This window comes from Pituophis catenifer, unplaced genomic scaffold (assembly GCF_029215685.1).
Source record: "Pituophis catenifer annectens isolate HBS135680 unplaced genomic scaffold, rPitCat1.0.hap2 SCAF_8, whole genome shotgun sequence".
NCBI classification, from domain to species: Eukaryota; Metazoa; Chordata; class Lepidosauria; order Squamata; family Colubridae; genus Pituophis; species Pituophis catenifer.
In genome coordinates, this window is record NW_027256888.1 from 57,198,374 (window position 1) to 57,216,013 (window position 17,640).

The 17,640-nt window shown below is 35.1% G+C and overlaps 1 protein-coding gene across 1 annotated transcript in view; it reads right to left on the reverse strand.

The window, feature by feature from the left end:
• Positions 1-17,640, reverse strand: part of UGT8 (UDP glycosyltransferase 8) — a 73,467-nt gene that overhangs the window by 24,014 nt on the left and 31,813 nt on the right. Inside the window, exon 2 of the mRNA XM_070948846.1 lies at positions 2,141-2,964. Coding sequence (XP_070804947.1) covers positions 2,141-2,962 — 822 coding nt within the window. The 5' untranslated portion in view covers positions 2,963-2,964. The remainder of the gene's footprint in view (positions 1-2,140; positions 2,965-17,640) is intronic.

Genomic DNA, 17,640 nt, shown 5'->3' on the forward strand with positions numbered 1-17,640 from the left:
TTAATTTATATGCCGCCCTTCTCCGGAGACTCAGGGCAGCTTACAATGCATTAAGCAATAGCCTTCATACTTTTGTATATTTATACAAAGTCAGCTTATTGCCCCCACAATCTGGGTCCTCATTTTACCTACCTTTGAAAGGATGGAAGGCTGAGTCAACCTTGAGCCTGGTGGGATTTGAACTTGCAGTAATTGCAAGCAGCAGATGTTAATAACAGTGCATTAGTCCACTGTGCTACCAAGGCTCCTTTAACCAACACACACACACACACACACACACACACCCCTATGTGATTAAATCAGGGCTGGTTTTTCAGTGATTTCTAAAATGTTTTTATATATTCATCCATATTAATAACTTGTAATGATAAAAAGAGATGAATTCATGGCAGATCCCCTTGTGCTAGATTTGAAATTAATTAATAAAAAAATTAATAAAAAAAATTAGACTTTTTCCAAATTCAGACCTGACCAGGAAGTAGGAGAACCATCTCATAAAATTCATTCTCACAAAAAGTTAGCAAAAGAATATTCTGACAAATTTAATTTGACAAAGTCCTGCTTCCCCTGGTTCCATATGTTTAACTCAGCTTAGTAAAATACATTAACTATTAAAAGTGTGCATCAATCTTACTGAAAATACTGTTGCTTAGAATTAATTTTTATTATTAAACAAAACATAGGTGATCTGCAAGCCACCTGAATCCCTTAGCTCAATTTGCAGAGTCTAAATCCCTCTGACTTTGAACATTTTAGGTGCATTTTTGCAAACACTGTATCATTCTCTTATAATCCTCTGTCAGTTTAAAAAAAGACATTTTAAAAATATAACTGAAAAGCTAAAAAAATATTTACCTACAATTTAGAAAATGTATAATCTTTAAATAAGTACTAATTTACAGTGAAACCTCAATTCAATGGAGTTTGCATTCTTTAATATTTCCAAACTTTCCCCCTTATATTCATATACTCCATATTACTAGATTTAAAAGCAGAGTTTAATTTATTTAAATTGTGATATTTTTCCTTAGTTTAAGATTCTCCTATTTACTTATTATAATTTGGACCTCTTATCGCTTTCAGAGTGAATAAAGAAATATCAGAACATTCAGTAACACTGCCAAAGTAAGGGGGGGGGGTTTGAGGTATTTATTTCTCTTTCCCCATTCAGCACCTGAACAATGAAGAGCAAGCACACAGGCAGCTGCTATTCACAAGAGATGAAAGAGAAAATTTTTGCAAGTGGGTTAAATGCAGAAAACAGGTACAGTTTAAAAAAATGGCAAGAAAAGTATGATGGATAACTGCTGAAAAGCAAGACTGCACTGACATGATTGTCAGAATTTTCTGGAGTTTATTAAAAACTATATTTTATATAATTATTTACCTCTAAAAGATGATTAAGAAAAATGCTTGTTTGCACTCTTTAGCTGATATTTTACTGCATTTTTAAAGTACAGTAAAATTATTTAAAAAGCATACACTGATACAACTGCAAACAATGTTTCAATGATTTATGTGATTCACACATTATTTTAAAAATATAAGATCCTTTACTGAATCACACAAAAACACTCAGGTCCAAAAGAAAGCAAACAAATCCTTGTGATTTACACCATTCAAATTACAACTCACTGCGCTATTTTAAAACAAATAATTTGTCTTAATGACAAAGAGATTTAGCATATAGTTAAACAATCTTAAACTTCTCTTTCACAGATTTAGTGAAAACCAATCAATCAATTTTTACTAACTTGGCTTGAAGCTCTTCTGCTTTTTAAACTTACTGAAATATAAATTATTAAAATATCAAACAGTGTAAATTATCCTGTGTTGATTACTACACTTGGAATTAGATGTTTCTCGACTTCATGTGTAAATGTGGTGAGCAGCTGGTTGAAAAATTCTATTCATTAGTTTTCTGATGTCTTCAATGTCATCTTCCTCCAAATCAAAAGCACTCCCACAAATTCTCTGGAGCTGTTTTTACAAGAGGACCACAGAGGAAAGAACGTGTAAGAAACAAAATAAAGTAATATGCTAACAACCCGATCATGAGAATAAGTAAGTATGAAAACTATTCACATATAATATCCAAGTTGTACAAGCTTTTATAACAATAAAATTTAGCAAACCTTACTTCTGGTAGAGGACTGGCTGGTTTGGTCAGAATTCCTCCCACGTAAACAACATTTGGTAGTGTAGGTCTTGGAAACTCCAGTGCTACATCAGTACATAGCATCCACAGGCTGGATTCATGAACCAATTCATACATGGACCTTGCTGGCTGTACACTATACTTCTGTATTATCCTTTCGTATTTTGGCAGAATCAAAAAACTGACTCCAAATCTTGAAACCAGATAAACAATAGTGTTCTTAAATCTTTCTAGGAAGTTCATACGGTCTGTGAGGAGTGAATTAAATTCAGGGACATATGCTAATGGTGCAGGTGCACCTACTTCTGCTGGATACCAAAGGCCAGTGGAAAAAACAGCATATTTAATCCCTAAAATATGGGCAATAACAAATCCACACATCTCATTAGGATCTACTAGTAGCAGGTCAAATTTTTCCTGTTTCAGGGCATGCAGGAGCTTCTTGTTGCCCACAACCATGTCACAATTCTTGGAATAGTGATCCAGAATATCAAACAGCTCCAACGCTGTTTGTCTCCCAGAAAAGATACTCCTCATTTTGGACTGAAGAAATTCATCTGAGGTGGTTGTATTAAAGAGCCCTGGGTATCGCTGTAGTCTGTAATGACTTGATGGAGGGATTTCTCTGCCCTCAGACAGAAGCAGAACAGTCTGGTGGCCATGTTCATACAAGGCTGAAGCCAGGGTCTTGAAAATATATAGATGGCTTTCAAACAAAATTGGCGGCACAATAACTATTTTGGCAGCCTTTGAAATTCCAATAGCACTCCACAGAAGAATGAAAAATGGAATGTAAGACTTCATAGCTGAAATGATAAACAAAAATGTTATTCAACACAATGAAATGCCATTTAAATATTTTAAAGCCACTACTTAGTACCAATTGGATATTTTAAGCCAGTCTTTTCCAAAGACTTCTAGTACTATTCAGTTGTGTTACAATTCCCATCATTCAAGTTGTTTTATTGGAGATAAATTCCAACATGTCTGGAGGGCATCAGGTTTAGGAAAATTGTTTTAAACCCTAACAAATTGTCACTGAAACTGATGTTACTGACAATCAAAGGGGGGAAAAAAGCTTTAGAATATAGCTTTAGATGAGATTTTTATGGCAAAAAAAACTATTGTTTTCCTAGGAACAAAGTTATCCAAAAAAACATGCTAGGAAGACACTAAGCTATATTACATAGGAGGGAAAAAAGAGAAACTAGAAAGCATTGAAAGATATAGGCATATGCCAGAAATATATAGTAGCTATTTTTTTCAAATCAAGTACAATTGCATCCAGAAAACTTGCCAGTTGTTCAATACCTCACAATATATTTATCTTTAACTAAGATCTGCAGATATTAGTAAGGTATGCTATTTATAGTAACCTTCTCCAGCTGATATCTTAATATTTAATCATCATTAAAGGTAGATAGAGTGACCAGACCATTTTTTCCTAGTACCTTCTCAGTTGATCCTACTTCATTCTATAAATCATAACAATGTATAAAAGCTTCCAAAGTGGTACTCTGTAATCCAGTGTAGGGGATAGCATACAAAACACTTCTCTTTCAATCATTAAAGTACTGACATTTTTTTCCAAACTATGCACACAGAGAAAGCCAGGACGAACTTATGAAACTGTCACATGAACCTGGAAAAAGATGCCACTGTTTTAATTATTCAGAGAAGGGATTCATATGCACTTCTCCTTTTTGCAAAGCACCTCTTTTGGAAGATTTGCATACCGTAGCTCTAATAAATAATGTACCATAAAGAAGAGATGGGACAGAGTTCTAGATAAACAGAAATTGTTCAGCAACCATTCCAAGTTACAACAGCACTGAACCTATGGTATATACACCTGGACCTCATTAAAGTTAAAGCGACCTCGGTGGTCGCACAATCAAAATTGAGGTGCTTGGCAACCTGTCTACATTGATGGCAACCCCTACCTGTCTATCTCCTCCATCTCTGTCCTTAAGTCACCCTGCACTCTACCACCCCAGCTGACCTTTGCCATCTTCTTGCTCCTACTGTTGATCAAGCATGCTTGGCCTGGCATTTTGTGAACAGCTGTTGGCCACACAAGGCTTTCCAGCAGTTTCCTCCGAAGACCAGAAGGAGGCCTCGCATGCCTCACAAACTATGATGTTACTATATTTATTTATTTATATTTTATTTTATTGCAATTTATAATGCCGCCCTTCTCCCGAAGGACTCAGGGCGGCTTACAAGATAAAAAATTCAACAATATTTATTTATTTATTTATTTATTTATTTATTTATTTATTTATTTATTTATTTATTTTATTCGATTTCTATACCGCCCTACTCCCGAAGGACTCAGGGCGGTGCACAGCCAAACAATAAAACACATCCGTACAAAATTTAAAAGTAGAATAAAATCAAATTAAATAATTTTGGCTCCGACAAATTTAAAACCCCGAACTATTTAAATCAATTTTAAAATTGAATGTATAAAATACTAAAAGATATTTAAAAATTAAAAAATCTTTTATGAAAGAGGGAGAAAATTAGGCCAGGCCCGCCTGGTGAATTAAATATAAGTTAAAATCCAATTAAAATTAATTAAAATTATTACAATGTAAAACCCCCTCAACAGGTCAGTCCATTTGATGAAAAAGCCACGTCTTCAATTCACGGCGGAAGGAGAGGAGGTCGTTCCAGAGGGTCGGCGATGAAATAGCTAAACACATATTTAAAACAGGTAAATCACCAGCTAATGGAATTTGTGAACCCTTTTATCAAACCAACCTCTTCATCTATTTTAGTTCTGATTACAATTTTAATATAAACTTGTTAAGTGTCATATGCACGTCTCCTTTTTGGAAAGCACCTCTTTTAATACAGACGAATAGAAAACTTAAGATGTCAGAATTCTACAGTTGCCACACATTCCACAATACATTTTTGTGATATTCAATAAAAATATAAAAAACAATTTTTTGGTTTGTTACTCCATTATCAGAAATTGTACTCCCAGGTAATAAAACTTTGGTTTAATTTGCTTTGGTGGCTATTAAATGCTAATAAATATTTTTCATGATTACCCAGTGTAATATAGTATTGCATACGTCATACTTTAACAGGAGCCTGAAACATATATAAAATGCTGCTGCTCTAAAGAATCCTCTTGGTAACATTAATGTAACTCTTAATCAGTGGTGGAATTAAAATTTTTTTACTACCGATTCTGTGGACATGGCTTGGGAGACATAGTGTTGTTTGGTGGGCGTGGCTTGGTGGGCATGGCAGGGGAAGGATACTGCAATCTTCATTCCCTCCCCACTCTTAGGGAAAGGATATTGCAAAAATCTCCATTCCTACTCTAGGGCCAGCCACAGATGGTATTTGCCGGTTCTCCGAACTACTCAAATTTTCCACTACCGGTTCTCCAGAACCTGCTGAATAGCACCCCTGCTCTTAACGCAACAGGACTTGGGAGGGTGGGGGAATTCAGACCCCAAATTACAAAAGTTGGGCTATTTTAAACATAGTAAAGAAGTACTGTACTCATGCATGAAATACCTCTCCCAAATCATTCTCACGTATGCAGGGTCCCAATCTATTGTAGAGATTTTGTCTTTTGTTTTATGTAACATTTGTAGTAATTTTAAATACTGTTTAAATAATAATAATGTAGCTTGAAAAATTATAATGAATTGTTGAATTATATATTAGGGATTAGGCAAGAATGAAGATAAATGTATATGTTAAGTTAAATAAACTCTTTTAAAAAGATATTTTTAATAAAAAAGAAAGGTATAAGAAACTAATAAGGTGCTGCCTTCTATCATTTTTATTCTAGTATTAAGATAACTTGCAAAATGGAATGTGGAATGTAAAATTAAAATAATTGTACTGTGAAATGATGTAAAAGAGAATATTATGGAAGATCTATATGATAAAGAGGTGAAACAAATCTTGTCTGATGCAGAAATATTAGAATATAAAGAAACTGTTTCAATACTGGAAAAAATATGGATTATAAAATAAGATGATAGTGAAAATAGAAATGACAACCCAAAAGAATGACCTGAATAGTGACTATTACTTGATTTACAAAAGTGGTTTGCTAAAGCCTCAACAAAAAGTATTTAAGATAGGAGAAAGAAAAACTGAAGAGAGATCAAATCCTATGACATCCAAATTAATTAAATATAAAGACTGCTAGTACCAAAAGGAAGGAGTGCAAAGTTGGTTGGTTTGACCAAAGTTAAACAAAGGCAAGTTTCTATAAAATTCTGGGAATCTGCATATAGATAAGGACCATATGATTAAGACCAAATGGAAACAAGTTTAGATATCCTGTCTGTTGGCAGCACATACTGTATTTTTCAGTACTAAGAACAGGTAATCCTTGGCTTATGACCATTTATTCAGCGACCATTCAAAATTATGATGGATCTGAATGAAAGGACTTATGACTCCTGCCTGAGTTCTGACCCTCGTAATCCCCCCCCCATGGTTACATGATCATAATCCAGGCATTTGACCCATCCCCGCTCTTATGATAGTGGGACTCTGCAACTCTCATCACCATGGGTCTCAGCCAGATAGGTCCACTGATGAATGGGCTTCTTGCCTCCCCCTTCCCCAGCACTCCCAAGAGACATAGGCCTTCTCTCTGCCCCATCACACTCAGAAGGCCTTGAATGACTTGGCCCATCAGTATGCACGAATCCTGGTGGCTGACTTCCTCTTCCTGGCTAGCCTTGAGAAAGATTGCTGAGCCTTGCACTCGCTGGTGCACCTATCAGTAGTATACAGAAAGGGAAAAGTAAGTGGACCAAGTCATGGGGGCAAGGAGAAGGCCCAGGCCTCTCAGAAGTGGCTGAGGGAAGTAGGTGATCTGTGTGCTGGTGTACTTAGTTAGCCGAGCCCTTCCAGCCCATAGCAACTTTTCACATGTTGGCCTAGCTGGTAGAGGCCTTCCAGAAGTGGTGACCCAGAACAAAAGCCCACGCCTCATGGGAGAGCCAGGGAGGGAGGAGACCCCATCCTGGTGGCCCTAGCGAGCTGAGGCCTTCTGGGCTCAGTGGAGCAGGCAGAAGGCCTAGGCATCTCGGCACTGGCAGATGGGAGAGACATGGCACATATGCTGGTTGGCCTAGCCAGCTGTGGCCTCCTCGCAACCTGCAACTGGTGGGCATTATGCCTCCCAAATCCTCTCCCACCCCTTGAGACACACCTGTATAGTCATTTAACAACAGGAACAGAAAGAAATGGGATTGTGGTCACTGAGTGAAGCAGTCACATCGGGGTATCCCTTAATGACAACAACTACTTACAACCCAATTCCAGGCTCAATTATGGTCATACATTAAGGACTATCTCTATCTGTACAGTATTTTATATTGGTTATTTTATAGCAATATCCTGAGTGCAATAAACTGCACATACCTTTTGTTTCTCTTAGATTTCTCAATTGGCTTTGATACTATCAACCATCTCCACTTCTATCTTGATAATCAGTTTCAGTAAGAAGTATAAGTAGCTGTCACATCTGTGGCTATTTCTATATGGGATGTCACAGAGTTTGGCTCTTTCCCTATAGCTCTTTAACATCTTAATGAGGTCACTGTGAAAGGTCATCCACTGATCTGGAGAGATGTATAATCACTATATTAAGAAACATATGCTAAAGCATATGCTAAAGATATGGGTAAAGAAATATGAAAAAGGACACTTGGTAAAATGCTAACAGCAAAGAGGCTGAAGTTTAGAAAAAATAATGCTGTAGAAATAGGGTGAGAGAAAGATATTGGATAATGTACATGTAGAGAAAGATAAAAAGCAAAGAATGTACTGAGAAAGATTAAGATTAAAAAAGGAAAATTACACTTGGTGTCAGGTAAATGAATAAAATGACACAGAGCCTCCAGTAGAGTTAACATAATTAAAAATAAAAATAATGAATTATTTTGGATGGAACTGAAGTAAGAGAATGCTGGAAATATTTTTGTAATTTGTATGGGAACCATGATACGTTTTAAGAATTAAAATGATTGCTAAACAAGTTAGTGTTCAATAAAAAAATGATTAAAATAATTATATATTATTCTTATTTGATTTATATTCTGTCTTCATTTTGTACAACTCTAATATAAATGCTGTGGCAATGTTGAAAAATAGTAAAATCTTGGGAATATTAAAAAATAATAAAGATATATATATATATATATATATATATATATATATATATATATATATATATATATATATATATGCATGCTGATATCTAAGCAAATGTTAAAATATGGTTATAGTTTCTTATGGAATAGTTGACGTTTAACATGTGAAGACTGCACCAGTGCCTGATAATTGGAAACTTGTGATTATTGTTTCCTTGAATAAATGGAAAGAAAACAAGGACCAAAACAGTGCATTGGAAAATGTATGAAATAATTCAGATTGAAAGTTATATATAAAATGGGTGTTCCTCTGATTTATATGTATGGTATACATTGTCTGTATAATGTTGCTGCAATGGATTCTTTTATTAGTTTTATGGTTCAAAATTCATTAGATTTACAGTACTCTTCACATCCATGAATCTAGATTCCATTATTTTGTTAACAGAACATACAAAAATTGAATTTCCCAGACTCGTGGAATTTATTGTCTTTGCCTCACCATTTATTTCCAATTCTATAGACCAAAGTTCAGACAAGTCTGAGGAACAAGCCTGGGATTACCCATCTCATTCGGAGCCGAGAAGCAATAGTTTTCATACACACAAAACCCCAATTATTAATCCATTATGCATGGATGGTATAAGAAAGGAACAATTACAGAACATAGATGACACATACAACACTCTAAGGCAGGGGTATCAAACTCAATTTCATTGAAGGCCGCATAAAAGTTTGACCTTGGAGAGCTGGGGTGGGCGTGGGCCAGGGTGAGTGTGGACATCTTGACATCACTCATGTCATGGGCTCCTGTGGTGGCCCGAGTGCTCTGCCAGCAAAAATGGAGCTCCATTTTCAGTTGCAGGAAGCCATCGCAGCCGAAAACGGAGCTCGGGAAGGCCGCACACAGTTCCTTTTTCGTTGGCAGGGGCACCGCGGGCTGGTCCTTTGATGTTCCAGATCGGCCCCATGGGCCAGATCTAAGCATCCCAGGTTTAATACCAAAATTTAAACTTTTTGCCTTTTTAAAAGCAATTCAAGTCCAGCCCCCTCCCCTCTTCAATTCTGTTGATTCTTGTCTAGAGCCAGTTTAGTGCTGACCATTGATTAGATTCTTGTGTATAGGCAATAAATCATCTGAACTGGAACTTAATGTGTAGTCCTGATTCTTTGCACCTGACCTTGATAAAAGGCATTTTGTAAAGTGTCAGGTATTTGCCTATGATTTTTCAATGGGATTATCCAGTAAAGCACAAACAAATTCTTGCCAAATCATAAGAGATGAAATAGGATGAAATATTGTAGGGTCCGGCATTGTACAAAAAATTGTTGCTTAAAATCAACCAGATCTCCACAACTTCACTTTAGCTAAGGTGATTTGCCGCTTTCAAAAATAACTGAATTTTTTTGAGGAAATCTTAGAAACCAAAAGTATAACATAATCAGTTTATAGATAATTCTAAAGAAAAAATATTTTATCATTAATATTGCTTCAACTGAGAGAATTATTAGATAGCACACTTAATAATGCAAAAACATGGTTAATTAATTGGAGTGGCTATATAAGCATATCTTATTGAGAAGTGTACAACTATGATCTATTTGAAATGAAGAACATACATACAACCCTGCAGCTACAGTAGCTAACTCCCCCCCCCTTTTCCCCAAACATTGCCATTTCTAATACTATAGTTCAGCAAAAGAGAAAAGTGTGTCAAAGTAAGGTGGGACAATTCCTAAACTCTGCCCATTTGCTTTTAATAGTAAGTTTAATATTGATTTGTACAGTTCCATTTTTATATAAAATTAGAATGCATGCTGTTTTGAATGAAAGGGTTTTTTTAAAGACACTATTAATCAAACTGTATAAAACACAGTTTTACAAGCCTTTTGTTTTTTAACATTTTTCATTCCCTAGAAGCAGTGCTATTAAGTCTAGCACATTATTTCCTAACTTTCTCTTTGGAATATTTGAAACTTGCAGTATCCTTAACATAAGCATTAGCATATTCCCAAAATTTACATCAAAAAACCCAAAAAACATTTTTAATAAAGTTTGAGCTAGAGAGGATTGGTATCAATAATTTCTATAGCTTTTGAACCCAAGATCTATTAACAAATTTCTGCAGAACAGCCTAAACAGAGCAAAGTAGAGATGATGCAAGGGAAGAGCTGGACTATGCCACTTTCAAATGTCAAATGGATGGGAAAAATGGTTACAATGTTGGAAAGAACAGGACAGATTAAGATTAGTCCTAAATTATTTACTACACACCAAATACAATACAAGAGTTCCAAAATAATTATTCACACACTGTTTCTGGACTGTGCAGGATTTGGATTTGGTACAAATTTAGTCAGCCAAATATCTGGTAGATCGTCTGGACCTTGACTACTTAGAATTGGACTGCAAAGTTAACTATTTGCACACTTCATTGGCCATAAACTTTCCTGTGGAATATATTTATATACATGCACACACAGATATACACCTGTGATAATCACTATCACTATATACTTTCAGTAGATGTATTAAATTGGAAAAGAGAAAGATGACAATTATTGCTCACGGAGATGAATGAAAACAATATAAATAGATTGATATTACCTCACATCTTCCCATTTCTTTGTTCAGTTCACTGCACTCTTTCTGATCACCCTAAATCTTCATCAAGAAGAGTATCCATGGCTATAGATATGCTCTTCTAATTAGTGAACAGCATTACAGGGTCACCTGTTGATTAATCTTTGCAGCTTCAGTTTGTACTTCTCATGTTACCAGGAGGTTTTAAATTGCTTAGTTGTTACACTATTAAGAGATAATAAAACAGGGCAGAAATCGCAGCACTGTATTTACCTAACTCTCCTGAAACTGTATATTCATTTACTAATGAGCACTTAGTCTAGTGACTGTGTATCATAGTAAAAAAGATTGTACGGTTGAAATACTCCCTAAGAAATCTAGCTTGTCAGGATCTGCAAAATTATAGAAACTATTAGGCCTATCCCTGTGACACACAATAGTAAATTTATTTTCTCTTAGTTTACTTTTACTTTCCTTCCGCTTATCCAGGCCCCTTCAGTTAGCAGGCTATTCCTTTATGTATATGGTGGAATTTCAGTTAGAATGTGGTAGTTTGAAATCAGAAAAAACATTTCTGAAGAGTTCCAGCCAATAGGCTTCTGCTCTTCAATTAGGTCAGAGGCAGGGGAGATTATTAGGGCAAATATGTCACCAATGATGCTCAAGAGTCTTTATGATCTCAAGAAAGAATTTCAAATGTAGCTAATGAAATATATTGTTGCACCATATCTGCCCTGCCTTCAAGAGTGTCTGCTCACACCAACTGATCAAGTAGGGAGAACATGCTTCAGGTCCTTTCCATCAAGCAGTGACATCTTTTTGAACTGAGGAATCAGGCAGTGCCTTCTCTGTTCAACAGCATCTCAAAGTCCAGATGGCCCCAACCAAATCTGTTAATCTTTTGTAAGGAATTGAAGATCTAGTGATTCCCCTAAGCATTTGGATAAGCCAGTTGGGCAAGCTTCTTTTTTTTTAAGTGGGGCTATTGTTTGAATCTTGGACAATGTGGATTTGGATTATGGGATTGTTGCTGTTTTAATTCTGTATGTTTCCCAGAGTTATTGCTGTAATATGAACAGCCACTGAAATCATTTAAATAAATAAATAAGTAGGACAATACATTTTGGAATACAAGTATCATTTTGTAAAAGCATTGTATTATGCAAATTTGGACATTTATGTGTGTATATATATGTATGTTTGTATGTATGTGTAGTGTATGTGTGTGTATTTAGACATGCGCCTTTGAGTCGGTGTTGACTCCTGCCAACTTCCTGGACAAGTACCTGCAGTTTTCTTGACAGGATTTCAAAAATGGTTTCCCATTGCCTCTTCTTAGGGCTGAGAATGAACGACTGGCCAAAGACAGGACTAGAATTAAGGCAGTTTCTAGCCTGGCACTTTAACCACTACACCAAACTACCTCGCCCTAGGTTTGGGTAAGGAAAAAATTAACGATTTAAGAATAATTTAAGAAGTCATATATTAATCATGAAGCAAAGAATGTCCCAGATTGCTTCTCACTAGGATAAACTAATGCATCTTAACTTTAATAGAGTGACTGATAGTACTTATCGAAATATCTGGCATCAATGTTATTGGGGGGGGAACCCTCCACTTCTTCAAGAAGAAATGTATATACATTTACAGGCATTCAGATATTTATTAATAATTTGTAGTTAATTTTAAAGATCTGACTAAAAGATTACATTAATTACCTCTTACCTCATTATTTTTGAATCCCAACTGAGATATATGTATCATCAGTTAAGGATCCCCTGGGAATCCTTAACTGACGCAACTCAGCAATAATCTGACTCAACACAGGGCATGTTCTTATTTTTACATATTGTAATCCCAAATTCAAATTCTGCAATTAATCCATACTTTTATTAATTTCAAATGAATAAAAATGTTTTATTAGGAAAACTGCAGAATTCTTTATTTAGCAATGGAGAACAGAACAATCTTCCAAAAAAGATGACTTATTTTGGTGACATTTATATTTTAGGTTCAGTCTGAAGACAAATATGTGGACAAAATAAATATGATAAATTATATAGGTGTGCATGTATATGTACATATATATGTATATATATATATATATATTAGAATTAGTTATTATAGTTCATCTAGGTCTCTTAAGAAAAGAAATAAATAGCTGATTTTTATGTCTGGTTTTAATCCTTGATTAAAATCTTGACTGAACATCTTAAATTATTTCAAAACCTTGACTGATTCTGATTTTTAATTAGGGAACCAGTTTGCACTAGTGTTTAAGGCACCAGGTTAAAAACCAGGAGATGGTGAATTATAGTCCTGCCTTGGGCAGGAAAGCTAACTGGGTCAGACAATCTTTCTCAGCCCAACTCACATCACAGGTTTGTTGTTTCAGGAAAAATAAGAAGAGAAACGAGTATTAGGTATGTTTACCACCTTGAGTTATTTATAAAAATAATAAAGGTGGAATTTTAAAAAAACCTCTTTAAACAGTCTTCTCTAAATGCTATGTCTAGGATAGCTGCACCATTATGCCTTCCTCCAATCCCTAAATAGAAACTTCAGAAACTTCCTGAAAAAATCATCTTAGCAAACTTTTGTTCAACAAGAAATCTTAGGGGGATAATTTAAGCCTTCCATAAGCAGTATTTCATACCTCAGTGTTTATATGCTGCCACCTTCCTTGGAAGAAATTGAAATGAACATAGAGACAACTGAGATAAGAATCCACAGCAACAATGTGAGACTTGAAAAGACTGAATCTATTTAATTATTTGAAATAGTCATTCTCCTATAATAGGAAGCACCATTTTTAATATATTGTATAGGCCAATTAAATAACAGTTGAAGATTCTGGTAAAAAAAGGTGTCTGTGTTTGTATGAAAAAAGCAGAAAATGGAGAGCCAAATTGATGGATTTTTAATTTCATGTTCATTATATTAATAAATGTTCACAATCATTTCTAAATTAAGTTGTATGATAATATAAATTGAGGATTAAAGTGCCTTTTCAATTTATATCATTTCATGTAGAGCAAATATTGTTAGTCATGGATTATGAAATAAAATATAAGCAATATATATTTAATTATTAGAAACAATAGAATATAAAAATATAGAATAATTTATTAACGACCGGTTCCCATATCATGTTAAGTGAAAATGTAATTTTGGCTTATAATGATGTATGACCCCAGCCAACTCTAGTTTATTCAATAAAGAATAGTTAAGCAAACATAGCTTAATGCAAAAATCAATTGCATAAAACCACAATAAATTAAAATTAGGAAAAGCTGTTTCATTAGATCAACAGACAAATCTTTACATATTTCTCCAAAGAAGAGAAAAAGAGTTGTACAGCAAAATTATGTGCACTTATCTATCACCTTCATGAAAATAGCTGTTCATTATTACAACTTATTCCACAATATACCCATTAATCTTTTTCACAAATATCAAAGGGGGGGGAGAAAGATATTTTTAAAATACTGTTTTTGCAAAGTAGAAATAATAAATAAATTCTGCACTAGCTTGACTTGAGGGCCTGACTGGGCTCTTCCAAATCTATGATTCTGTGATATCAGAACTCAGCATAATAGTATTTTATACATGATTTCAAAAAAAATTACAGAGCCAGCCACTATCAAATCACAATCATCACCATCCAAAACAGGGTTACGTTGCCATTTGTTCTAAATAAACTGAGTCTGTTTAGTTCATTACTATCATTTGTTAAGAGCAAAGGAAATATTACTATATCAGAAGAAAAAAGGCACATAAACGTAAGAGCATAACCGTATTTTTACCTGCTGAGGCCTGCAGTGCGCTACTAATAATGCAGCAATAACAAAATGGAAGTACTTCCTAATATGAAATCCCTCCAAAAAAAAAATTGGTATAGGGAAGAAGCAGGCAGTGGAATCATCTAATTAGAGACTGACAGCAATCATTCAAGCAAAATTATGAGAGAAACTGAAACCTAATCATCTACTTGTGCTGAGGATTTGAGAAGAAGAAAGATATAAATAAGGATATTGTTACTGCAGAGATCAAGGCCTACCAGAAGGCCTCAAACATGGGACCTCCATCTAGAAGAGAGCACCAAGGTGCCATATTGAAAGGAGAAAAAAGGCTCATAAAACCAGGCAGGTTTTGTCTCCCTCTGGAGGGGAGGAGGACAGATGGCCCAAATTATAATTTAAAGTAAGGGTCTGTTTGTCTGTATTACAAAGCTTCGACAAATTCTTTGTTATCTAACACATTTCTCAAAATGCATACAAGGTCGAGGGCTTTACAGAAGCCATTTTCAAGTCTACCCAAGACTTAACTAATAATTTATAGGAAAGAAGACAATGGTATTTCAGTAAGAATACGTGCAACATTAATGTGTAGAAACATTAATGAAATTTTCTCTGTTATATTTTTGTTAGAATAATCAAAAACATGGTATGTTTTGTAGGAACTTTACTGCAGTCATTCCTGATTGAAAGCCAAGATTAGTGTGTTGGGACAGCCCATTTTAACGTATATGTTAATTATTATTTAGCATATAGTAATAATATCAGGGGATGGTGCTTTGTATCTAATGGTATGGTTATCCACTGGTTGACCTAGGCAGGGATGATAGCAATAGATGGAGGCCAGACCAGAATGCCTGTCCACTAAGATAATAGACAAGATCCCGGTACCAGGTTACTTAGGAATGCTTTTGTATAGGAATGCTATTGATAAGATAAAGGTCTTGGCATGCCGTGTAATTTTTGGTTGAACTCTATTACCATGACTACTGAAATGTAGGCTAGATTTTTATTTTTATTATTGATTTAGGGCAATGTACATTTTTTCAAAATTATATAAAAGGAGGGTTTACTTCTAGCAGAAGTGTGCCCATTTTGGAGCTTGAAGTGGGTAACCTTTTATTTACAGATAAAAGTCTTATTCTTTTTCCACCTATCTTATATGGTTCATTGGGCTCGCATGCTAGGTAAAAGTTTCTTGGACAACAATTTTGGTGCCAGAACAGAGTCAAGAGGCCTCACCTGCATCTGCCAAGCTGATACTGGTAAATGTAAAGTGAGCGCTGAGAGATGTGTGAATGTCCCTTGCAAGAAAGAATGAGTGTTTCACTGAATAAACAGGAGTTGGGTATTTGGGCTGGCATAAGAGTGATGCCGGAGATTCAATCGTACAACACCGAAAAAGCGTTGAAAGGAAGCCAAAGTGGCTGGGGAAGGACTATATTCTTAATCTTCAAATATGTCATTAGGAACATGTATAGGTCCATTTCTATTATCTAATTGTTTAGGGTTGGCCTGACGAGGCTTTAGCATCTGGGTGCCAAGACCAGTATATATTCACCGGTGAAGTACTGCTGGGTTTTTCGCAGCACCTAACCCTTTGTTAATGCCAAGACCATCATAAAATCACCTGTGATGCACGGCTGAGTTTTTTATCTTCCAGCAAATGCCAAGACCAGCATCTGTCTATCTCTAAATCGTTACTGGATTTTCTGGGATCAGGAAGAAAAAAGGAAGCAACCCACAGCGCGAAAAGGGAAATGGAAAGAGTAGAATTTGAGAATGTAATCCTCTTGGATGTATCCTAAAACATCAGAAATAGAGATCCCTTAACTAAGACCAAAATGAAGGGTTTTTTATGTGTAAATCTTTAGTCACATAATTGTTGGTGGGACAGAGTGAAGTAGCTTTGTAATGGGTTTTTGGAATATAATACTACTGTAAATTTGTCTTTGTTTTGCAACAAAAAAAATGGTTAAAATTTTATATTGTAAAAAATCTCTGACCATAGTATAAAAAAAGAGAGCTCTGACAAATAACTTCCTTGTTTACTTTAGTTGGTCAATGTTTAATTTAGCACCTCTCTTGAGGGAGGAGCAGTTTCCTGTGGCACCAACATCTGTAGGAAACTATTTTGCAATTAATTGCAATTATTGTGGTGGCAGTGGTGGTGATTGCCTTTGTTGATAAATGAGAAGATGGAATTAACAGTTTTTTTAAAAAAACAGTAACAAAGTTGGAAGGGACCTTGGAGGGCATGAGAACCCCTTCACGCCTTGATTTTTTGATAATAAGATTGAAAACATCCCCTTGTTTGAGCAACAGAAAACAGCTAATTAAAGTTTTTTCTTTCAGCAATCGATTTTGTGGGTTTTATTCCGGAAAAACAAATTGTGAAAATCAACTGTTAACCACAAACTCAGCCCTCAGATTACAACTTCCATGTTTGTTATCTTTGGTTGAGCTACAGTTTGTAATCTTTGGTTGGTTAATTTACAACCATAATTGTGCCCAAAATTTTTGTTGCTTATTTGCCCATTTTAGAACTTGCTTCTGGGAAACCTTTTATTTGCTGTCTTATTCCTTTCCATCTATCAGGTGTTGTTCATTAGGCTAGCATTTCAGATAAAAGGACCCAAGCTTTCTAGGCAAGTGTTTCCCAAATGTTTTCTTTTATTACCCAACAAAAAGTCCTTTTTACCCAATGCAAGTAAAATACTTTAAATCAATTTAAATGCACCTGCTGTGATTGGGTAGTGGATTTGTGTGTCGTTACCGAAAGAAAAATCGTTCTTACTCAATTTTGGGTAATTTACCGGAGTTTGGGGATTACTGATCTAAATTCTAGAAACATTAAACAAATGCACTAAAATTAGAATTAGTGCATTCTAATTTTAGCTTTAGCTCATTCTGTAATTCATGCTTCATAGAAAAACAAAGAGAAAATTTAAATAG